The sequence below is a fragment of the Carassius auratus genome, unplaced genomic scaffold (genome assembly GCF_003368295.1).
Source record: "Carassius auratus strain Wakin unplaced genomic scaffold, ASM336829v1 scaf_tig00029891, whole genome shotgun sequence".
NCBI classification, from domain to species: domain Eukaryota; kingdom Metazoa; phylum Chordata; class Actinopteri; order Cypriniformes; family Cyprinidae; genus Carassius; species Carassius auratus.
Window position 1 is genome coordinate 127205 of NW_020525808.1, and position 25743 is coordinate 152947.

Genomic DNA, 25743 nt, shown 5'->3' on the forward strand with positions numbered 1-25743 from the left:
TACCTCTGCCCTCCTGCGCAGTGGTGCCAGGCATCACCAGTCCATCAGCGGCTCGGGCTCGGCCGGCCCGGTCTGACAGAGCCTACTAACAGGATGGATATTGAGCCAGCTCCCGACCAACTATTAATTATTTACTCTGGCTGATGTTTGTCTTCAAATGAGTGTGTGTGAGTATCAGTGGCTAATGGTGGAACGTTTTTAAAGAAATGATTCCACAAAAAATGCAACATTCATTCGTCATCTTTCACTAACCCTCATGTCATTTGAAACCAGTATGACTTGATTCTGAACACAGTCTTCTTGCTGTTCTTTTCCATGATGTTATAGGGCTGCAACTAACAATTATTTTGATTGTCAGTTAACCTGTTGATTATTTGTTTGATTCATTTTATAGAAATGAATGAATAAACATGTTCTTCCATGTCTTCACCGCCACACATTTTGTATAGTGAACAAATACCCTATAAATGTATTAATGTCAGCTATTTAATAAATGAAATAAATAAATAAAAAAGTTTCAAATTGGGATTTTAGATCATCAAAATCAAAAAGTTTGTGTTTACAACTTTGCATAATATGTGTGTTTACTAGGTATATTTATTATAAATACATGCACATATAAATTGAAAAAAATATTAATTGTCTAAGAATTTAAATTGCATATAAATATAAATATTTTATAAATATAACATATTTTTCTTAAATGTATGCATGCATGTGTGTGTGTATTTAAATATACGTAATAAATTTACACAATTGTAAACACATAGTTTTATTTTGTATGCATTTAATCATGATTCATCAGTTGACAGCCAAGGAATTTAAATATATATAAAAAATAACACTTTTTGTTTGGAATGTCACAATTAGGCATGTAAATGAGAAGTAAAAAACAAAACTGTTCTGATCATATTAAACATTCATTTATTTTTCTTTTATTTTAGATATTAATTGGGCCTACTCACATGTTACATATATAGGATTTCAATCAACTATGGTAACTTTTAAAGCTAAATTTAGTGCAAAACAACAAATAGTAAATCAAAAAAATTAAAAAAATATTTTGGGTAACTTCTATTGTACTGATTTCTTGTGTGTGCTTCCTTTGGGAAGTTTGAGGTTCACAAATCTGTTTTGCTTGTCACGATAAGCCTTTGAGAAAAATGGAAATATTCTGGTAGATTTGTAACTTTTACAGAAAATATACATCGAATGTAAGTTAACGCGACGCTCACACACCTGAATAACCAGAGCTGATTCATTTGATAAATGTAAATGCTATGTAAGCAGTCCATACAGCATGATGTGCTATATTTCTAAGTAATATAGTAACTTTGTTGGAAGAACAAACAGGTTAATCAAGTCTTTATTAATTAAAATGATTAATTTTATTTTATTGAAAAAAGCAGTAAGGGCATTTTTCAGAAGAAAAAGGTCAGTGACAACACTGACAAGTGAAAATATGATTCTTTAGCTGGGTTTGTGACCCTTGTATGATATATTAAAGCCCCCCTCACTCACTGCTGGACTTCTGCATTAGTGCTGCTCTGTTATTCTTCTCCTAATGAATCAGGATTAATTGTGCTGTTAATGGAATATTAATCAGTGCTGGACAGCCTGTGTTTCACAGAGAAACCGATCTCTGAAATGCTCAGAACAGACCTCATGCAATTAGCCACGGTTTGAAGTATTATATTGAAAGGGAACGTTAAAGCAGTAAATCTAGTCTGTGTTTAAAACATTAGTATGCATATTAGTGTCTGGTCAAGAATGGCTTTGTATGGTTAATAAATACAACTGAATTAAGGACACAACTTAGTATTTATTTGTATGCAGGAGACTTTAATCTGAACGAAGAACACAAGGAATATTATTTTTATCCATTGTCTTCTCATGCAGTGTTTCAACAGTGTTCTTGCTTATTAACTTTGGCTTGTTGACTTATGAATATTTTATACTCCAATACAGAGGATATGACCAAGCTAATTTACTCTGACATCATTTGCTATTTATCTTGCATGCTAAGGGAGTTACTGTCACTATTTGAATTGCTCGTGCTTGCTAAACTATAAGCCGTGTAATTAGTCCCCCAAATTTCTTTTACAGATCATGATTTATTACTCATACGATATGTTGAAGAGAGGTGAGCTGCTACTTTTCTACTTGGACGTGCATTGAGTAGACCAGAATAGAGATTTGGGGGCGGGCTTTTTGACTCGGGCAAGTAAACAACCACCTTAACAACCGCAGCAAAACCTTGGCAACCACCTACATCATCCTCACACTGTGGTGGCGTGTTTGGCACAGACGAGCACCTCTCACATTTGATGGAGATGAATAGCAACTAGAAGGTAAAATGTGAGGAGGACACAGGCAAAGGAACTTGTCATTTTGTGTGAAGTGGACTGCGGGAATCAGAAACTCCTCCAGAAACCTGGATCTTGAAGTATAAGTTAAATGAGCAACACAGTATATTCTGCATATAAACATACATGAACTATTACATAAAGATATTTAAGTCTCATATGATCATCAAGGTTGCATTTGTTTGATCTAAAATATGGTCAAAACTGTAAAAAAGTGAAATATTATTTCAATTTAAAATGTGACATTTATTTCTGTGATGCACAGCTGGATTTTCAGGATCATTGCTCCAGTCTTTAGTGTCACATGATGCTTCAGAAATCATTTTTATACGCTGATTTGTTGCTCAGTCGTGTGGTTCTTATTATTATCAATGTTAATACTACTGTTTTTCCTGCTTAAAATTTTTGTAGAAACCATGAACCATGAATCAGGATTTTCTTTGAGGAATAGAAAGTTTAAAAGAGCAGTGTTTATTGGAAATATAAATCTTTTGTGATGTGAAACTGAATGTGTCCTTGCTGAATCAAGGTATCCATTTATTTTTCTTTTGCCAAACTTGAATGGTATCGCATTACAAAATTTCCACAAAAAAAGTAAGCAGCAAAAATCAACATCAGTTTTCAACATCAGTAATAATAAGAAGGAATAAATCACATAGTGAAGTATATTATATTATATACCTATAAATTATATATGTATATTTTTATTGTTTGTGTATTATATTCAACTGTAATGAATGCATGTCTTTTAATTCAACATGCACCCTTAAAATACTGCTCAATAGAGAACCATTGTGTCCATAAACACTAGCTGATGATTGTGCATTGTGTGTGTGTGTGTGTGCGTGTGCGTGCGCCAGGGCAGTCTGCCAAAGAAACCCATGATGTTTTCATCTGATGGAGTAATATGTAGATTTAGTGGCCTTTCAGAAATCGGATTGCTTTTATTGGATTACATCGGGCAACAGTGTGACTAACTGACCTTTTTTCTCTGAAAATAAGGACAGAAATCTTTATTTCCCCCGAGTGCCGGTCCTCATCTATCCCTGGAAATGTATTTAGTCTCAGTGCAGTTTAATTATTATGGATTTGCAAAAATCCAAGCAAGTTTGGTAACCTCAAATTACACGTGCTAAATCTGTTGATCTGTCCCAAAATGCACTGCGTTCAAAATCAATTCATACTTAACAATCCAACTCTAAACCTCTACAAAATAAGCTCCACAAGATTGAAAACGGTCTTTATTCCTCTTTTTCTGATTTTCAGTTAATTTCACCCATGCATTTAATAATTCATTTGCATGTTCATGGTTCTCTAAATGCTGGTTAATGGTCACATGCATGGCACGTGGTTACACAAAATACATAGATACAGATACTCAAGAGTCTCCTGCGATCTTTTTTTCCTATAGTGTCTCCAGCATGCCATCTGCATCCCTCAGTAACTGTGCTCGTCTATTTAATCCAGATTACTCCTCTGTTTTTCTTTTAACCGACACATGTCATCACAACCCAGCAGCGGCTGCTGATTTCCTCCAGTGTTTGTTTATGGGATGTGCTTGTGTCATTTACTTCCGATTTGTGTGGATACACAAGAGAGCAATACTGGATATAGATTTTGTACAAAAGCTCTTACAACTTCATTTCCTCTTCATTTTGTGCCTGTGTGTTTGAGAATAAGTTACTGTGTTTTTGTAGGGAGACTATACGTCCTCTTTTTCTCTGGCCAGGATTTATAAATTGCCTAAAATGTCTGGTATTTGGCTTTGTTTTTTTACTCATTTACTCATGTGTTCCTATAGTTTCAAACTTGCTGATGGTGAAAACTGGAAAGTGGTTTGACCAATAGCGTGCAGGCTTTATACATTATCGACCAACCATAAAACACAAGAAGGTGAGATCAACAAGCAGTGCAAAATATATATACAAATCATGCATGAGGGGTGTAGAGAGACCGAAAATAGCAAAACAAAGACATTTTAGGTCATATTTTTACTCATGTTCGGGGGAAAAAGAGGGAAAGGGGACGTATGGTCGTCTTATTTTATTCACTGGAGGCATATCAGAGACTGTCTGCCTCAATGGTTGTGTGCTTTAGCAAGTGAATTGATCTATACATGATCTAATTGAGACAAATGTTGACTATAAATATATTAAATTCATTTCTTGTATTTTCTACTATGCATTTTGCTGATCTCATAAAGAGTGCTTAAAATCAATGTGTTTGATTTGAGTTAGTATGCTGTATAGGTGGCAGACTATTTAGCTCACTATGGATTGGAATAGTGCACCAGTCACCCATTAGGATCCTCATTTATCACTTTAAATGCTTTGGTTAGAGCACAGGAGTACTTAACTCTCCGTTCCTGTTCATTTAAAAGCAGCTTCTACATCACAGCTCTCTTCTTCTAACAGCAGCGTGTTTGATCACAGCCGTTTAGAACTCGGTCGCTTGTTCTGTAGCTACATTTTTCTGTGATTATGAAACACATATTTCCTCTATTTACTCCCTGAGTCTTTCTGTCCATCCTTGTTCTTCAGGCCTTTTACCCATGGAGACGGAGAGCATGCTGTTCATTAAGGCTCTCATTAACCGTCTAATTACAGAGTAAAACAATGCGCTGACATTTCTCCAGACCCCGGCAACACAGTGTTCCATCATTATTTCAGATCGTTCCTCATTAATTGATTCCCTGCCCAGTCTGACCCTTAACCCACTGATTGGCTGCCGCTGAGAGAGAGACTGAGTGAATTAGTGTGGTGTTGTTTCAAAGTTGTGTTTTTAGGATATCTCATGAACCTTTGAATGGTAAAAGGAAAAAATGGTTGCAAGGGTTTGAAATTTGATAATAGCCAATGAATGGTAGCTTGAAGCAGACATTTAGGTTTTTTAACCCCAAGACACACTGTATGATTTTCGGCTGTCCCAGGTGAAAGATTGGCGTCATGAAACAATGCACATTTAACTTTCTATCTCAAAAATGTCATGTTTAATTCAATGTTACTTGCCTTTTCTCTCTAATTACTTGTGAAAATGGTTTCAAAGCAAATCCTATACCAACGTTTCTTTTTCAGTGCATGTGATTTCCACACTGTGCACACATCTGCATCGAAATGAGCATTAGTGTGTGTGTGTGTGTGTGTGTGCGTCTGTGTGTTTTTAATCTCGGTGTGGTGGCTGTGGCTCTGCCCTCCGTTGCCCCGCTCAGAGATCAGCGCTCTAATAAGCTGTTGGATTGTTTGGCCATCACATCTTCTTTGGATTTCAAACTGTTTCCTGGAAGAAAAATAACAGACCAGGGATTAAACGAAGCTTGAAGCGGGTCTCATAATGCATGCGGTTTGAGTTTAGCTGTCCCCTTTGTTCTAGCTAGTGCTGCTTGCTGTTAGTATTATTGCTTGTATAGGCCTAGCACCTAGGGCTGAGGATTTGAACCAACCAATTGCATTGGCATTTAGGCATACTCGGCTCTGTGTGCACATGCAATATCTTACAGATGAACTCTTTTCACATGAACAAATAGTTGTCAATATCTTTTGAAATTTCTTCAAAACTCTCATTGTTCACCAGAGCCCAAACCTGCAGCATCTGTGAATTTCTCACATTGATGCAAATTCAATCGGAGATTCATTAGCCACGAAAACATGGCCTCGAAGCGGTTGAGCAGTTCTGCATGAATATCTCATGAGCAGTCAGTGTGAATGGTGGCTTTGCTTGGGGGAGTGAATTTATAGCCCGTTGGATCAATAAACGTTCAAAATGGAAGCCACACTATGGGCTCTAACCGCTCTCCTCTCTCTGGCAGAAATCACTTTTCCACAGCTATAAAGGCTCATATGATGGATGAATAGGGTTGATGTTTAATATAATAACTCTCATGCTCATAAATGCTCAAGGATGTTAGCTCTTGGCAGCCAACTTGAGGCGTGTTGAGCATCCCAATAGACGTTAGCATGCAAACATCCATGGTTTCCACAACACAATCTCATGGCAAGTTGAGAGTATTTTGCTATCTGGCGAATTGGTACTGTTGCTTATTCGCACAATCCCCAGTGACAGTTTGGGCTGAACTTTTTATGCTTTTTTTTAATAAAAAAAATGTAATGTTTTTGTATGATCCACATTGCATGAATTCATATGAGATTGCCTTCTCATAAAATAGTTACATTTTCCAGTAAGATCAGGTTGTTTTGTTTCATTACCGCTACAACAAACTCTTAAAAATCAAGGTTTTTTTAATATATGCTTCTATGGTTGCATAAAGAACTTTTAACATTCATGGAATCTTTCTATTCCACAAATGGTTCTTCATAGTAGAAAAAAGGTTCTTTAGATTATTAAAATGTTCTCAACCAATGCTTATTTTTAAGTTGTGATAGCTAATTGCGACAATGTTTTTTTTTATAGTGTCCAAGAGCCAACAGTAGTTGAGTAGTACAGAAGCTAGAGCAAAAAGGTAGCATTGTGTTTGTTTTCAGCTGTTTCTTACAGTTTGTAGAAGTGTAATCTGATGTGTTTAACCTGATTTAAATATATAAGATAATAATGATTGGAATATTATCTGTTTGTTTAGATGTTACCACATTAATCATATTTTAGGTTACCTGGCAAAGCATTTTTGTGTAAGAGAAGCTTGAAGAAAGCAGACTTTGTAATAAAGGTGAAGGATTTTCTCCGTACAGTATTTGAAGCATGCATCTGAGGTGAGGCTGCAGATATTCTCCTGTGGCAAAAAATAATCGGCTGAAATTTCTCATGAAATGATTTTGCTTTGCTGAACTTGATTGGCAGCTGCTGACATGGGCGGCTGTGCTCATCCAATCAAACGTCATGTTCCACCCGCATGTCTTGAGACATCTGTCAATCCCGGCTGAAACCAGCTTTGTGTGCAGAGCGTTAAGAATGGCTATTGTTGCCATGCATCTGATGGATCTCAAACACAAGCCTTTTATAGTTACTTTCTAGAACAGTTTGCATGCAGAAAATAACTGACTGTGTGGAATAAACTCCCTAGACACATAGAGTAAAATCTCTTATAGGGTTATTATTGTTAACTAAGACTTAACCATAAAACATTTTTATTACTCAAAATAAAAATAAACATTACTGAAATAAAATAAAACCTTAAACTTACTTTACTTGGCTAGTTGCCAAAATAGTCAAGGTAGTTTATGTAGTTTAACTTAATGTATGAAAATTTAAAAAATATTTTTAATCAAACTAATAAACAAAATTAGTAAATGCTATATAGAAATATTTAAATAAATAAATAAAAAATGTTTAAATAATTACTTCACTAAAATTTAAGTGAAAACTATATATTGAAAAAACTTATTTGCCTGACCAACAATTCTGATTTTTATTTAGTTACTAAAATAATTAAAGCTAATTAAACTAATGCTGTTAAAAAATATATTCTGTGGACATTTCTTAAGTAATAAAATTTATAAATAAATTAAAATAATCTAATAAATTAAAAATAATAAAAATTACAAAAACAATGACATTTCTACAACTTTTACATTAAGTAAAAACAAAATATGTATAGACATTTTAAAATGATATTTAAAGTACAAATAAATTAAAACTACTTAAAAACAACAAAATTACTAAATTTCTAACTCATATTAAAGTGAAAACTAAATATAAAAAAAATATTAAACAAAACAATATTACCAAGTACTGCAATACTAAATCAATGATACTAAAATAACATTTTAGTTATTTTTACATATTTTCAACTCTTTTCCTAGATTGCAATGAGGTTAAATTAAGAGCAAATAGAGGCTTGGGAAAAAAAGAGCCAAGAAAGATGTCAGGTCTCAAACTAATTGAGGAACCTTTGAAAAATATCACTACAAAAAAGTAGTCTTCTGATCTGACACAACTGAAATGTTAGTGTTTTATCTCGCATTACTAGTCATGTTGGGTTTGACTGAGGTTTAAGAGTGTGATTTGAGATCAGGTGTCGGGATGAACAGGGCCGCTGGGGTTTGGGTTTTCTTTTCTTGTCTTCAGGCAGCTGTCAAAATGTTGAGTGCAAATGTTAATCTTCCTGTTTGACTGCATCGATGGCACGCCGTCACTGTGTGATTATCATGGTGACAGCCGTCCAGCCGCTTCACTGGTGTCAAATCACTTTTACGGTGGAAAACACTACCTGTGCTGGAGGACGCAGGTGGGACACAGCTGCAGTTTGTGCTTCCTGAATGCCCACATTTGAATGTCAGATAAATATTTTCTGACCCTTTTGCTGATGCATTCATTTTTTATGTATATGCTATAGAAGTAGTTTCTTGTTTCTGCATCTCAGGATTTAGTTGTTATGTTTTCAGGGAGGGAGATGTAATATTGATCTTTGTTTTGCAGAATCGAGAGCTGAATTTGTCACGCTGATGCTGGCTTGTGCTCTCAGATAATTGCTCTGTAAAATGAGCAGCCATTCAGTTGTGTTTTAGAATGAATGTATGTGCATGTGCTTGTTTTGCAGATTACGATGCTTGGTGAAACAGTTGGAGAGAGGAGAGGCGTCTCTCGTGGACCTGAAGAAAAACCTGGAATATGCTGCCACTGTTTTGGAATCGGTCTATATCGAGGAAACAAGGTAAACTGTGTGGGTTTTACACTGTTATTTTACTTTCCCACTCCCTGTTGCCAAAGTATAAAAAATACTGAAATTATAAATGGGAAACAACAAAAAAAATTGTAACAGCTATGTCATTCCAAATTGATTGGTTTTCTCTTGCTGTTTCATGACTCCACTGCATTGCTCACGAAACTGTAACAAAGCATTATTCAGTCTTTTCGTGTCAGATGCTGATCCTGCTTTTTTCACACAATCCCTAAATGGAGTTGTTGTAAAGGGAAAAGTGTAAAATTGGTCCAGGATCAGTCTAATGGAGCCTTAAGCCCTTTACTCAGATAGAGGTTGATTCAGTTAGCAGTTAAAGATCTGTGTGCTTCAATCCCAAGATTGTTAGACTGAGTGAGTGGTCACAGGGGTCTATGCTACTGCTGCTGTGTCCTTGAGCAAGACCTTAAAACAAATGATTCTCTGTTAAGGATGTAAATATTTTGAACACTACCAAAATGGAAATATCGTGTTCTATTTTTTTTTTTTTTTTACAGCACCTTTGAAGTGCCATGCCAGTGCAATGGTATATGAATATGATAGTCTGTGATATTAACTGTTATATTATACCATAGTTTTTTACCATTGTGAGGATTTTCAGGCAGTAATCTGGTTTAATGTGACGTAAAAAAAAAAAAAAAAAAAAAAAAAAAAATATATATATATATATAATTAAATTGAAGCCTATTAAGGAATATTAAGATTTATTTTGCATTGGGGCATTATTTTCTTGAGAGCATATTTGTTTCTTATTTAAATGCAATTAAAAAAAATATATATATATATATATATATATATATATATATATATATATATATATATTTTTTTTTTTTTTTTTTTTTTTTTTTTTTTTTTTGCTTAACTGCTGATTTATGTTGGTTTTAATTAAAGCTTTATTTTATGTACATCTATATTTATTGAAGCCATTTTAAGTGCAGTGTAGTGAAACATTTTCCAGTCATAAGAATCACTATTTGGAGTAATGGGAATTATATATAAAAAAATAAGAAAAAAACAGTTTTGGCTAGTATTGCTTAGTATTGGCATATAAATGAACACCTGCGGTATGAAACGAACCAAAAAACTCCATCCTTATCAGTGCTGTTTCATTCCCTCTCAAAGACAGTGTTTAATATCCCTGCAGGACGATGCAGTCTCCATCACAGCGCTCCAGTGCCTCTAATATCTTTTTATTTTGACGAGCAGAGTGAAGAATAACAGCTGCGAACATCTAGATGGCAGAAATGATAAAAGCTTATGGAATTATGTAACTTGAACGTCATTGCGGCGCGGGATTACAACAAACCGGCTCACATGCCAAACCACAGAGACCACCGGTCCGGTCTGATCAGATTCATGTTCGCTGTGTGATGTTGTGGACTTAAATCCGTTATAACAGCTAATGCCTGGATACACAGATGTTTATGGCACAGTTTCTGCGAAGATGGTTTTAGTGGTGTGAAATCCTTAAATGTGAATCCAGTGCCATTTCAAAGCAAATATTTTCTTTTCCTTATTTACAAGTTAAAACACACTTGGAATTATCATAATTATGCGGATGAGGGATGAATTAGTCCTAAACCAGTTAGTCTTGGCTTGAGCATCAATCACAGTTTAGAATAAGTAAAAATAGTCAGTTATCCACCTTATATGCACGGCAATTACCTGTCACAGCTGATATTTTAAGTGTAGGTGGAGATGACATGCATAACGTGTCTTTCCCTCCCTCCCTCCCTCTCTTTCTTTCTCTAAGGCGATTGGTGGATACCGAGGATGAGCTCAGTGATATCCAATCAGATTCTGTGCCGTCAGAGGTCCGTGATTGGCTGGCCTCCACCTTCACGCGGCAGATGGGCCTGATGCTTCGACGGACCGAAGAGAAGCCACGATTTCGCAGCATCGTACACGCAGTGCAGGCTGGGATATTCGTGGAGAGGTGGGGTTAAAGCAAAGCAGTTTGCTAAAAACTCTTTCATGTTTTCCTTTTCTTTTACCCTTACAATTTAAACAGGCCAATAAACCTTAAAAATTTCTATGCTTTTTTCATGTGATGTCTTAATGTCAAACCCATTCATTTCAAACGATCAAAGAACATAGTGTTATATTAATGTTGTTTATATTGTATTACAGTGTTGAGTACTCGAGACTCGGACTCGGTCTTGGACTCGGTCTCGAGACCGTATTTTAATGGTCTCGGTCTTGTCATGGACTCGTGTGCATTTTGACTCGGTATTGACTCGGACTCGAACATATTAGGAATCGGACTTATGCCCGAGTCCACTCGAGTCCCAATCAAAATATTTCATGATTATTACTGTATGTTAATGTTTATTTAAATTGATGTATGATTGACACATCTAATGACTGGTGATTTTCTTTTGACGTGAGATGTTAGCCCAGCAACACACTGGATGCATGGCGCAAGCGTCTCAGCTGCGTGGCGTGTCTGTTTTTAATTCGGCTCCCATGTTAACAGGTTAGATCAGGTGTGCTCAACCCTGCTCCTGGCGATCGGCTGTCCTGCATAGTTTAGCTCCAATCCTAATCAAACACACCTGAAGCAACTAATCAAGGTCTTCAGGCTCACTTAAAAATTAAAGGCAGGTGTGTTTGATTAGGGTTGGAGCCAAACTTTGCAGGTTAGTCGATCGCCAGGAACAGGCAGACTGTCTGCGTGAGACGCGCGGAAAACCCGTGCATGCTAGAAATAGAACCGACGCCTATTTTTCACGCGACACGCGTGCATGTTGGAAGCGTTTCCAGGCAAAATATACTAGGAAAATATGTTTATATGTCATTTTGTACACAAATACATATTAATTCATGACATTTGGATATTTGAAAGTCTATAGGTTGACATAAATTCAGATATAAATGTAATTTAAAAAATAAATTAATAATGATCTATTGTCAAATATTGCACCTGTCAAACATACTCTATTTTGCCGTCAATACTGTTGACAGTGTCCTATCAGTAGGTGTGTAAAAAAAATAAATAAATAAATAAAATAAAAAAAGTTGATATTGTTGTCATGAAGACAAGAGCCTGGTTTTTGGCGGCCTCCCTCTGTCACCTACAGCCGCAGCAGCGCGCCAAGCGCCGCGTCAGGCACGCTTCTGGTGTGTAAAGACACAGAAAACGCGAAGCAGCCACCACGTTTCTGGCACGCAGCAGAGATGCCACGCAGCCAGTGTGTCACCGGCCTTAAGTTACCCTCCTGCCATCCGCCTGTAGTGATCCCGCTTTCCAGAAAGCCACATTGCTACATTATTTCTCTCAACTGTGTTATTTTTACAAAGTAGGACAAAATGGTCACAGAAAAAAAACAAATATTGTTTAATTAAATTATATAATGAATACAGACACAGACTGACTGTCTCAACACTAAACATCTCCCCCCAAAAAATTTCTGACAGAAGGCATTGAACTTATATGGCATTTGATCCAGCTTTCTTCCCCTGGCACATATACACACTTTTGGATGAAATTTTCCTGGACAGTCAGTCGGCTCTTGTGTGTATGCCCTCCGTAACTAAAAAAAACTTCGACTAGTGTGTATTTTACCCAGCATTAAAACGCACCATCCAGGGAAATTAGCATTAGATTATCCATTGCTGTTACAGAAACTGATAAAATGGTGACTGTTGTCATTCCCCGCTTCCTCTGCACCAGTAGAGAGAGTTTTTAGTCGGGGTGGATTGATCATGAGACCACATCGTGCTTGGTTGGGTAGCTGGATGGTCACTTCACTTATTTTTTTGAAAAGTAATTATGCCCATCTGTAATCTTCACAACATCTAAAGTGCACATAATCCAAGACATTGTAAGGATATTAGCAGTCATTAGTTAAGCTTCAAGGTTAAAAGTTATGTAAAAGCTGTTACAGTTGAACATTTACAGGTATAGTGGTACAGTAATGTTACTTGTACTAGAAGTGTTATGTGACAAGTAACACTTCATAATACTAATAAAATTACCTTTACACCACATACTATGTGGCCCTTTTAACCTTTATTGTTTCCACCAAACATTTGACATACTCTTGAAGATTTCTTTAGGTCTTGTCTCAGACCCAATCTCTCTGGTCTCGGTCTTGACTCGGACTCGACCCTCTCTGGACTCGATCTGGACTCTGACTCGAATGAGCTGGTCTCGACTACAACACTGTTGTATTATAAAATGTACAATTTATTTATTAAAATATTATTATGATAGATTTTGAATTTATAATTAGCTTTTTATTTTTATATTTTTATTGTAGTAATTTTTTGATTTGTGCTTCTGTTTTGATTTTGATTCTGAGTTTGCTTTTGCTTTAAAGTTTTAGTTATATATATATATATATATATATATATATATATATATATATATATATATATATAATTTGTTTATCTATAAAATTAAATATTTCTAATTTCTCAATTATATAAATATATAAATAATTAATATATTTATAATGAAATATATATTATCTATATACTACCCTATGTGCAACCTTAATTTTTAATTTCCATATAGCTATAATTAGTTTATTCTGGCTTCAGTTTTGTTGGTTTTAGTACTTCATCCTAGTACTTCAACTTTTTATTTATTTCAGTTAGGCAGCATCTAAATTTTGTTTTATTAATCTATTATTTATTATATTTCAACTTTTTTTATAGTTATATAGAATAGTAAAATATTCATAATTTTGTTTTTAGTTAATTTAATCAACACTGGAATATATATATATTTTATACCTAAGAACACAAGCCAAATTCTTCCAGTGCTCATGAATTGATCTGCTTCCTCTTCAGTTTTTCCTCTTGCCAGGCAGCATTAAAGTCTTCAGTGAAACGATTATAAATCTTTGTGTTGAGCTCAGAGTGAGTCAGCGTATGCATATACATCATCCTCCTGACAAGTCTGAATAACTACAATCACTTTGCCACAGTTCTCTCGCTCACCCGTTAGCATCATTTCATTAAATTCTAATGCATTTCAAGCAACACTGCACAAACAAATTGCTTTGACAAAGCATTTCCTTAAAGAAAGTGCAGGTTGTCTTCTATGTTTGATGTGTTGGGGTTTTGTAGGTGAAGATGAGGGCATTGTGTGTGAAGAGCCTGTGGTCTGTGCTGCTGCTTTCACCTGATGTTTTCATCTCGTTCTAACAGAATGTACCGGAGAACCTCTAACATGATGGGACTGAGTTACCCTCCATCTGTCATAGCTGTGCTTAAGGTAAAACACACGCACGCACGCACGCACGCACGCACGCACACACACACACACACACACACACACACACCTGCATTCTTAGAAACAGGCAGTGTTTTATCTTTCAGCTTCTTTCTCGTGGTTTTGCTCTAAAAGTTTCACACACAAAAAAAAAAAAAATCAAAAACCAAAACAAATGTTTCTTCAACTCTGGCTATTTTTGGCCATTTGAACTTTAGAAAATAAACTTTCAAAACATACTTTTTCTCTTTGAGTTTTTCATGTACTTTGTATTTGTTCACTAACAAGAGACAGAAGATTTTCATTTTTGTCATTTTCCCCTGAAAGTCCAGAACATTTCCACCATATCTCAGATGATGTAGTGTGTATTAATAGCTTTCTGTGGTGGAATTAAATCAAAAATGAAAAATGGTTGACTCCTTTCTTTTGCTAAGGGTAATTTCATAGCAAGCTACATATATATCCTAAATACACACAATCAAATAATGTTTTCACACTTCTTTTATTTAATTTGACAACATTACAGCTGAAATGCAAATTATATACAAAAATCCATTCATTGATTCATTCTTTGTTCAAATTTTGTCATAATAATTGTAGTAACTATTTTAAAATTGTATATTTTTGTAATATAATACATAATTATTATTTATATTACAATATTTTTATTTATTAATCCATTATTATTACAATGTAATCAAATGACTAATTATTGATTATTTTAATAGTGATTAAATTATAAAAATTAATAGAAAATATTGCTAGAAATATTAATACAATTATTTAATTGTATTCATTTTATATTTATTTATTTTGTAATTATTGTATATTATGTATTTGATTTATTTTTGTTATGTATATACATTTATATTCATTTTATATTCATTTCACAAACATAAAAGGCACTTTAAAATATAAATGAAGTCATAATACGGTGCTTCCTATAGGCAGTTTTAATATAACAACAAAGAAAAGTTATAGGGACATAAAAGTGTCCAAAATATGATTTACTCTTAAAGGAATAGTTCACTCCACATCTGTGTGCTTGTTTCTGGGTTTTTCTTCTTCTCAGAATGTGGATAAGTGGTCTTTTGATGTATTTGCTCTGAACGAGTCGAGCGGTGACCACGCTCTCAAATTCATCTTTTATGAGCTCCTCACCCGATACGACCTCATCAGCCGCTTCAAGGTGAGACAGCTCTGGTGGAAGTGGGAGTTGAGGGCCGTGATGCTCTTTTTTTAGAGTTGTTAACTCTGTCTTTCTGAAAGATCCCCGTCTCAGCGCTGGTCTCATTTGTGGAGGCTCTGGAGGTGGGATACAACAAACATAAAAACCCCTACCACAACCTGATCCACGCAGCCGACGTCACTCAGACCGTGCACTACCTGCTCCTCAAGACGGGGATGGTGGTAAGATGAAACACAGACACAGAGAGATCACATCAGAGGCCCACGGCTGCAGGGAAATAGGTCAAGAGGTCTAATATCATAATAATTATACTCCCTTCTAAGATCTTTTGTGCACATTACAATTGTTTCTTAATGAGGAAGACATTCCCACTATGCACTGCACATACACACACACACACACATACATTAATACATAAAATAAGGCAGTTAAATATGTAAAATACAATAATACAATTTAAGAAAGGGTAATTTCCTAAAGACCAAATAATGTAAATGAAAAAAAAGAAGAAAAAAAAATAATATTTTTTTTTACATTTATTTAATTTTTGTATGTTCAGTCTTTTATTATTAGGGAGTAATGAGATTAATTTAGCAATATTTGTATTAGATGTTAGCATGTTGCTAAAATCTAAAGAAATTTATTTTTAAAATATGTAAATGTATTCATGCTACACATTTGCCAAAAATACTTTGTACATATTATCATATTATAATATTTTAATATTTATATATCAAATGAATAATATATGCATTCATTTATTATAGTAATAGTAATAAATTCAAAATATACTTATTATTTATAATATATGTGTTCTTTTTTCTTTTTTTTTTACAGTTTTCTTGTTTTAATATTATTTATATGCTGTCTTTTTATTATTTTCAATTAGTTCTTATTCATACAGTTTTCATTTTAATTTTAGTTTAAGTTGTAATAAATTTTTGCACTTTTGTTATTTTTGTTGGTTTGTTTTTGTGCATTTCTGTAGAGTTTACAGTATCATTAATTTCAGCTGTTATACTATTTAGTTTTTACTTCAACCTATTATTTAAGTAATTTTAGAACTTATTTCAGTTAGTTTCTAAAGCAACATTAAAATTTGTATCATTTTAAAATAATTCTAATATTTTTTTTCATTGCCAAAACTGTTTTAATATTTCTAGTTTAACTTCACAATGGAAGAATTGTGTTATAACAGGAAATATAAAATATAACAACACTCAGTCACTATCTTTCATTATCGACGCTTCACACCGAGCTCATGCTGCATAGACTGGCTGGTTGATTATAATGATCTAATGTTACGTTGTTCCATGCAGATACGGTGTTAATCATCTTGATAATGTTACTGTGACAATATGTCGATGCCTGTGGGCTCCAACTCAAGAGTAACTGCACAGAAACCCAGCGGCGTAATCATTCATTCTGCTGACAAACACACACACACACACACACACCTTAAGCTTTTTAATGAACAATCATCAGGACAGTCATAAAGCAGCAGTTTCTTTAAGAGAAACTTTCACTCTTTACTCATGTAAGGGTCTTAACATGGCATTGACCCAAATCGCTTTATCTTCCGTCTGACCAGCCATCACACAATTAATGTTTTCTCAGAGAGCCACTTCTTTCATCACAATGCACTTCACTGTTTGTTCTGCACACTAGACTCAAGACAGATGAGGTGAGACGGTGTCTAATTTCTGATAGGTGATTAAATATTCAGATGCAGTCCTGCGGGAATGCAGCAAGCGTCCTTCAGTGCACGTCTGTCAACATTTGTTCATTATTTCACTGCTACTGCTTTTATTGCTCTCAAATAAAGATTTCATTGAGTTCTCACTCATGTTTAATTTAAAAATCAACTTTGTCTCAGGCTTTTCCTCTAAAAAGCCTTTCTTTTTTTCTTTTTTCTTCTTTTATTTGTTCTGAGATACAAATATACAAAGACAAAGTAAGGGTATAGAGATGCATTTTAATTTGTAACCACATAATATTTTTATTTATTTGATTAATTCGTTCATGTTATTGATCCAAAATAAATACATAATATACTTCTCATTCATGTTTAAATTGAATTCGACATGAGTCAATAGTTGTCCTAAAGTAAGAGTTTAGAGCTGAATGTGGTAGAAATGTTCTTATTGTTAACTTTGGTGTCTTGGCGAATCTGAACACATTTTGAGATATTTTTGATATCTTTTCCTTTTTCATGAAGAATGTGGTGATATAAAAATTTGGTTTTATATTGAAATATTTGAGTTCATAGTGAGATCTACCCTGTATCTTGTATCTATTCTATTTATATCTAGTCTATATTTATTCTAGTATCTTGGCAAATCTGAGCACAAACATTATTGAGATATTTTTGGAAACTTTGGAAGAAATACACATGGGATTAACAGTTTAGAAATTGAAGATTTCATCAAGGCTTCAACTGATCTCGATTTAACTTCATTCAGATGTTAAGGGTTTCTCACGGGACATTGTTTTCCCTCTCCAGCACTGGCTGACAGAGTTGGAGATTTTTGCAATGCTTTTTGCTGCTGCCATCCATGACTACGAACACACCGGGACCACAAACAACTTCCACATCCAGACCAGGTAACAGTCCTGCACTGACAAACACACAACACCTCAACCGGCTGAAGCCAATGACTATCAGACATGACCTGGGACAAATGAGAAGAATGGGAATAAAACATTGGTCTGTGGGTCAGTTTGTCTACACTACTATTCAGTTTAGACTCAGTAAGGATTTTTTAAGGAAGTCTCTTATACAGTACAGTACTTCCCAAGGCTGCATTTATTTGTTCAAACGTGCAGTAAAAAAACTGGAATACCGTGAAATATTATTACAATTTACAACTGCTTGAATATGATTTAAACTGTATTTTATTCCTGTGGTCAAAACTGAATTTTCAGCTTCATTTCTCCAGTCTTCAGTGTCACATGATTCTTCAGAAATCATTCTAATATGCTGATTTGCTGCCAAGAAACATTTTTGATTATTATCAGTGTATGCTTTGTCAATATTTTTGGGGAAAGCATGATACATATTTCTAATTATTTGATAAACAGAAAGTACAAAAGCAGCATTTGAAGCTGAAATCATATAAATGTCGTTTTTGCAGTTTTTTTTAATTTTATATATTTTTTGCTAAATTTTATATGTCCTTGGTGCATATATTTTTTATTTCTTTAGAAATGAGCAAATCAATATATATATATATATATATATATATATATATATATATATATATATATATATATATATATATATATATATATATATATATATATATTTCTGACCCCAAACTTTTGATTAATTGTACTGTATATTCAGACATAAAAACAATCTAATTAGCATTTTGCTTCTTCACCTTTGTAATCAACAGTATTTGATTACACAGTATAAGAGAAACTAAATAATATCATAGACTTACACTCCTTTTGTCCAGTAAGCAAACACCTAGCAACACACTTACAAAGCCCTTTGCAATTCACGTGTTCTCCAGGTTAATATGAGTTTAAAACAGCACAATGCATTAATATACAATAATCTGAATCAAGCTAAAAGAGTCACACTGCAGGAAACTGTATGTGATCTCAACTGTTAGACCAGTTTGTGTGAGTTTACACTGATTCCTGCAGGTCGGACACAGCTATTCTATACAACGACCGCTCTGTGCTGGAGAGCCATCACGTCAGCGCGGCGTACCGACTGCTGCAGGACGACGACGAGATGAACATCCTGTACAACCTCTCCAAAGATGACTGGAGGTACAGCAGGACTTCATTTCCAGCACCTGATCATTTCCAGCATGGTCTCACTTCTTTTGTTTCCAGAGAACAGAAATAAATGCCAACTGACAATACATGTTCTCCAATTACAATACTGTGAATTGTAGTAACTGGGTACTTTTATATAGATAGATAGATAGATTCAAAAAGTTTGAAAAACTTTATTTGGATGTTTAATTTAGTGTATAATATGTAAACGATAAGTTCTCAGAGTTGAAGAAACACCCTGCAGAAAATAATGAAAGAAGTGTTTTACCGTTCTATCTGCTATTCTCAACTAAACACTATAGAGAAAGAAAATCTGATAAAGTTTTACAGCAATACAGACTGAAACGATTCGTTTCTCATTCAGAAAGAATACTATTATCCTCACACTTGAAGTGAAAGACGGTTATTTTCTGCTTGTGTTTTTAGAGAGCTGAGGGCGCTCGTGGTGGAGATGGTTTTGGCCACTGACATGTCCTGCCACTTCCAGCAGGTCAAAGCCATGAAGAATTTCCTCCAGCTGCCCGAGGGGTGAGAAACATCAGACATGCTTGACTGTTGTCTGCTGCTCCTGCCTCATCTGTGTCTCCCCAGAGCAAGAGTTTGCTCTTTCATAGCTGGAGAGAGATGTTTCTCAAGATGTTTCTTTTACTGTTCCTGTGGAGAAATAAAAATAGACAAATGATACATACAATGAAATAAAATGAACCCAGCTTAGAAATTATTTTATTGAAGAGTTCATATTGAGATCTTGTCTTTTGATTGCAGACTTCATTGCAAAATCTGGGCACAATTATCTCATGAAAAGATTACTGTGGTTTTTAATGCAGAGAAATGACACAAAAGCTAATTTTATTGTCATGTGTCAGAAAAACATATTTATCACCTATATTGGTCTTAATTTTTTTTTATATATATATATATATAAATGTCTTGAAGCTTCAAATTTAATTTCCTCTTAATCATCATTTTCTACAGAGATTTGCTTCTAAATGGTTTATTGATTTTTATTTTATTTTATTTTATTTATTTTTTTTGCTTGAAATCTAGAAACAAATACTGAAGGAAACAAAATATAATGTCCCAATTAAAATATAATTATATTTCCAATAAATCAAAGAACATATTTGTTCGAATTTATGTATATATATATTTCTTTGGTTCATTGGAAATGTTTATCCTTATCTACTAATAAACTGCATTTTATTTTGTTTATTTTATACATTTGTCTGTTTAATTTGAATCTCTATTGTGAGATAAATCTTATTCAAATAAATGATGCTGGTTTTTGAGCTGTCTTAAATTGTAGTAATAAACACTGCTATCCCCATAAATAAATAACTTAAGTAAATAAAATCAGATTATATAATGCTATATTATATTAAATTATATTATATTAGCAAACAGGTATTTATCAGTAAGACTGGTGTGTGTTTTCCTCAGAATTGACAAACCCAAGGCTCTGTCTCTGCTGTTACACACGGCTGACATCAGTCATCCAGCCAAGAACTGGGATCTCCACCATCGCTGGACTACGTCACTACTGGAGGAGTTTTTCCGACAGGTTCGAAGCATTTTTGTTCCTTAGATGCGTTCGACGAGTGTTTTACCGGTTGTATGCATGTGTGAGAAGAGCAAGGCACAATAAGATAAATCTAATCTCCTCCTATGTATTTTAATCCTCTCTCTTCCTGTTCTCTTCTGATTGCCCTTTTATCCAATCACACGTAAGCCTGCGCCAGGATTATCACAGGCTGCAGAAACGAGAGCATGTGAAGAAGCGTGTCATTCAAGCTTGTTTACACCTGATCATAAACCTCTGAAAATAACTGGCTTTCACAGCCCTGTCGAATGCAGGTCCCAGAATTACGCTTTGGCACGATTATGTGACTTATCAGTGTGAATAGCACTTTGCTCTACTTTTAAATATCACTGCAATGTCACATATGCATGTATTCTGTATTATTACTCATTTCGCATATCTTGATTGTTCACATTTTGTTGTGTATTTGTATGAAACCTCACCAAATTATGTACGATTTATGCTTATAACTAGAAAAAACTATTTCCCAAAGGAGTAAGCAAAATATACTTAATTAGGGCTTCAAGAGTGTGGCATTGTTAGAATGGTCACGGATGAGCGATTTCCACGTAAAACTGATCGTGCAGTTAGCAGTATAAATAGTATAAACTGATCGTGCATACTATTATATATATATAGTAACACGCCATAAGTCGTAGAGACTTGAAACATGGAGGAATGGTAATACACACACCATTCCCACACATACTCAAGCGTTCGTCATCACAGTTGTAAATACGACGGCTTCCTTCTTTCATGAGAGGGTTTGCCGTGATGACATCTTTGTTTTCTGGCAGAACGTTATAGAACGTGACACACGTCTCCTTGGGAATCCTGTATAATTCACAATCCTCAAGTGTCTTATGTCTTTGGAATGCTTGGCCCCTGTTGGATAGTTGCAAAATTTTCGGGTATTTTGCATTTTTTGCTAAACCTACTTTTGCAAACTAGTCCTAGATTTTACACCCGATCGGAACCTAACCATTTCAGAAAGATTCTCTGGAGAAAGATTCTCTCATTGTCACAAAGGGATGCCAAAACGTTCGTAGGGGACAGGGCCACTTTCAGTAAAATGCCTGTAACTCCTGAACGGAATGAGATATCTTCGCCAAACTTAGAACACTTATTTAAGAGCTCAAGCTGAGGTCGCAGGAAGAAGTTGTGGAGATTGGCCACTTGATGGCACTAAGAGAGGGAAGAAACATAAAAATGGCTAAAAACTAGGAAACCATGTCCTATCAACATGAAAATCACTGCGCAAGGTCTTGGTCCAAAGTGCCACAAGTGTCTATGTGGACATTTGCATATCTAAAAAATAACATGGCCACCATTGGCTGATGAAGTTTAAGCACCTATTAGACAAGGTTAACAGAGGTCGATCGGAACGAAACTTTGTGGGCCTGTTCAACTCACGGCCCCAAAGGTCTGTGAGGAATTTGAAAGAAATCGGCCGCTGGGGGGGTGGTATCACATTTTTTGAGTTCGTAAATGATTGTACATTGCGGGTTTTTTTGCACATACACGCGATATTTGAAAAACTTTGAAAATTGGAAAAACTACCACAGTGCAATTCTCTGGACTCTCTACGTTAATAATTAAAATTAACCCTTTGGGAAGCTATAATGGGGTCCTTTAGGAAAGGGTCCTATCCAAATATACCCTAAAACCTACAAAGGCTCAACAAAGACTCAAAACTGCACAAAACAAGCAGGTGATTCTAAACAAGCATGCACAGTTTCAGGGAGATTGGACCACTGCTGGTGCTATAACAATCATAAACAATATAAAAACATCATATTTCTGTGATAAATCATCTGGATTTGACTAAAATGCATTTTTAAAAATTGATTTAGGAGGTTACAGGCTTGCTAAATAATATATAATTTTCCTTATGTGCTTAAAATACCTTAAGTGCTTGAATCCTGGTAATCGCTGCTTGCAGCTATATCTTAAAATGTATTTTCAGAAAAGATGTAGGTACGTTTTTTTATTTTTTTATGGGAACAGATTTGAATAAATGTAGCTTTCCATAACTTGTTCACCAATGGATCCTCTGCAGTGAATGGGTGCCGTCAGAATGAGAATCCAAACAGCTGATAAAAAAATCTAAATAATCCACAATTAATCCACACCACTCCAGTCCATCAATAAATGTCTTGTGAAGTGAAAAGCTGCATGTTTGTAAGAAACAAATTCATCCATCATTAAGGGGTTTTTAACTTCAAACTGTTGCTTCCAGCTGAAATATGAGCCCTCTATCCATAATATTGCTTCCTCCTGTGAAAAAAGTAATCTTGTCTGATTAGGAAAGAAATGTGTACATACAGATCAAGTACCATTTACAAGCAAAAAACAGTTCTAAATAAAATATGATGTTTTGACATGATGATGAACTTTTTACTGGAGGAAGTATTATTTTGGATTATGAACTGAAACAAAAAGTGATCGTTTAAAGTAGAAAGTGCCTTAATAATGGATTAGTGTATTACAAACAGGCAGCTTACTTGTGGATAACTGTGATGTTTTTAATCAGCGGTTTGAACTCTCATTCACTCAAGAGAATCCGTGTATATAAATATATAAAATGTAGGTATGTATGTATCGATATTTTTTTTTGGTTGAATGTTATCGATTGTCAACACAGGCCCAATGCACTAATGGGCTCCTCCTGTTTCTGTAGCTTTGTTTAGTGAACAAAGGAAGGGAATTGCTTTCTCTGTATTACCTCCTGTTCTTACAGTACCCGTCATGTGTCTGTTTATCTGTTACTAAAGTGACTGTTATAAAGCACATTCATAGCTCTATTCTCCATAGAGTGGGCTACAGAAATATGCTTTGATTGATTGATTGATTAGAGGACTGGAGCTATTCCTATGTGTGTCTAGTATTGTTTCAGCAGCTGAACACTCCAGGAGGCAGATCAATCATGACAGGCCCAACATAAAAGCATGACGGTTTATTTTAGTCTGCCTTCAAGAAATGTTTGTGAATATTTAATGTGCGAAACAAATCTTTTTAAACCAGATCCAGTGCAGCAACTGTCCATTAGTTATGTCATTTCATAAACATTTAGCTGTGGCAGTAAACCTATATTAATAAATGTGCAATATATTTAAAATATTGTCTGCTGATGATTCGGTGTAATGTATTGTTATAACAATGCAGCTGCATGATGTGTTTGTGTTTGCAGGGCGATAAGGAGGCAGAGCTTGGTCTACCTTTCTCACCTTTGTGCGACCGTAAATCCACTATGGTGGCTCAGTCTCAGATCGGTGCGTGACACAAACACAGTAGTTGTGAATTTCTGCTAAATATTAAAACTCATATTAAAGGAATAGGTCACCTCAAAATTAAATTTTGCTGAAAGTTAAGGTCATCCAAGATGTAGATGAGTTTGTTTCTTCATGGGAACAGATTAGGAGGAATTTAGCATTACAGAATATCACTTGTTCAACAATGGATCCTCTGCAGTGAATGGGTGCCGTCAGGATGAGAGTCCAAACAGCTGATAAAAACATCACAGTAATCCACACCACTCCAGTCAAGTCCAACAATTAACATCTTTTGAAATGAAAAGCTGTAGGTTAAGGGTTATGTGTGTTAATTAGTGAACTGGAGTGGAGTGGATTACTGTGATCCATTCACCCATTCACTGCAGAGGATCCATTGGTAAACAAAGCAAATTTTCTCCAAATATGGTTCCGTAAAGAAACATGGCTGAATTAATCCTCAGTTAATTTTTGGATAAACTATTTGAAACAGAATAAAAGAGAGATTTCAGCTTTAAGCTTGCAATAGTTGAAACACATAGCTTTCTTGAATATCATACATTTGGGGATAATTTATTCAAATAGCTTCAAATCAAGCTCAGTGCAGAAAATAAGTCTTTTTTTCATTATTTCCCTCAGGTTTCATTGACTTCATCGTTGTTCCTACGTTTACGGTTCTGACGGACATGACCGAGAAGATCGTCACACCGCTCATCGAAGAGGCCACAAGTTCAGGCCTGGCTGGTTTGCGCAGGTCTGGAAGTCCGTCTTATGTTGTTTGCTTCTCCGGTACAGGAATAGAGATAATGAATGGACATTAAGACAGACAAATTAGAGCTCAGGCCACTCTAATAATGCCTCGTGGCAAAGCTTGTCTTTGTATGGAATCTCAATTCAATAATGCTAATGCGGTCATGACTGCAAATCCAAGCTCAGATACCTCATTTCCATCGTTTAGAGACAAAGAGTGAATGTGAATCAATGCACTGCTGTTTCTTAGCCTTGTAATTCGGTAAAAAGTGATCCATCAGTTCGGAGAGAATTCAGAGTAACACTCCTTTAGCTCGCAAGTTTCTTTGGATTTTCTAAATAGGAGTTTAATTGCTGCTGCTGACTGAGCATTAGAGCACCTTCTCTCTTTTCGTAGCAAATAACATCTTCTGCATACAAAGTGCTGAATTATATCCCTTCCATTTAGAATATGAAGTCAACTAAAACAGATCAAAGGTTCATAGAAAGGACAAAGCAGCAGCATATTGATAATCAACAGAGCAGGAAAACAACAGAACCGTATGGATAGTATTAAATGAAATGTATGTAGATGTGAAGATGTTACAGAAGCCTAGTGGATGTGATGTGATTGTTGCCGATGCATTTGTAATGCGATTTGTGTCCCCATCATCTCAAACAGTATTATTGCGGGAGATGCGAAGCGGAGCAGTGTGAACAGCTCTGGTTCTGATGGCAGTGGATCTCATAGCTGCTCGCTGCTCGCTGTGGACCTGAAGAACTTCAAGAGCATCTGGAACGAGGAGGTTTCTCTGAACAGAGACCGATGGAAGACACAGGCAGCTAAAGGTGTGAACAGAATGATCATTGAGCTGCAAATCAGAATGATTTCTGAAGGATCACGTGACACCAAAGACTGGATTAATGATGCTGAAAATGTGTAAATATATTTGAAGTTGAAAATAGT

At 35.1% G+C, this 25743-nt stretch overlaps 1 protein-coding gene across 3 annotated transcripts in view; it reads left to right on the top strand.

Moving 5' to 3' along the window:
• The window catches only part of LOC113079951 (calcium/calmodulin-dependent 3',5'-cyclic nucleotide phosphodiesterase 1C-like), a 70014-nt gene that overhangs the window by 41007 nt on the left and 3264 nt on the right, over window positions 1–25743 (top strand). For all 3 annotated transcript variants that reach the window (XM_026252193.1, XM_026252194.1, XM_026252195.1), the window contains 12 exons: window positions 8857–8970; window positions 10751–10933; window positions 14155–14221; window positions 15291–15407; window positions 15488–15628; window positions 17911–18011; window positions 19062–19190; window positions 19626–19727; window positions 20640–20760; window positions 23969–24050; window positions 24687–24801; window positions 25459–25625. In XM_026252193.1, the coding sequence (XP_026107978.1) occupies window positions 8857–8970; window positions 10751–10933; window positions 14155–14221; window positions 15291–15407; window positions 15488–15628; window positions 17911–18011; window positions 19062–19190; window positions 19626–19727; window positions 20640–20760; window positions 23969–24050; window positions 24687–24801; window positions 25459–25625 (1439 nt within the window). The remainder of the gene's footprint in view (window positions 1–8856; window positions 8971–10750; window positions 10934–14154; window positions 14222–15290; window positions 15408–15487; window positions 15629–17910; window positions 18012–19061; window positions 19191–19625; window positions 19728–20639; window positions 20761–23968; window positions 24051–24686; window positions 24802–25458; window positions 25626–25743) is intronic.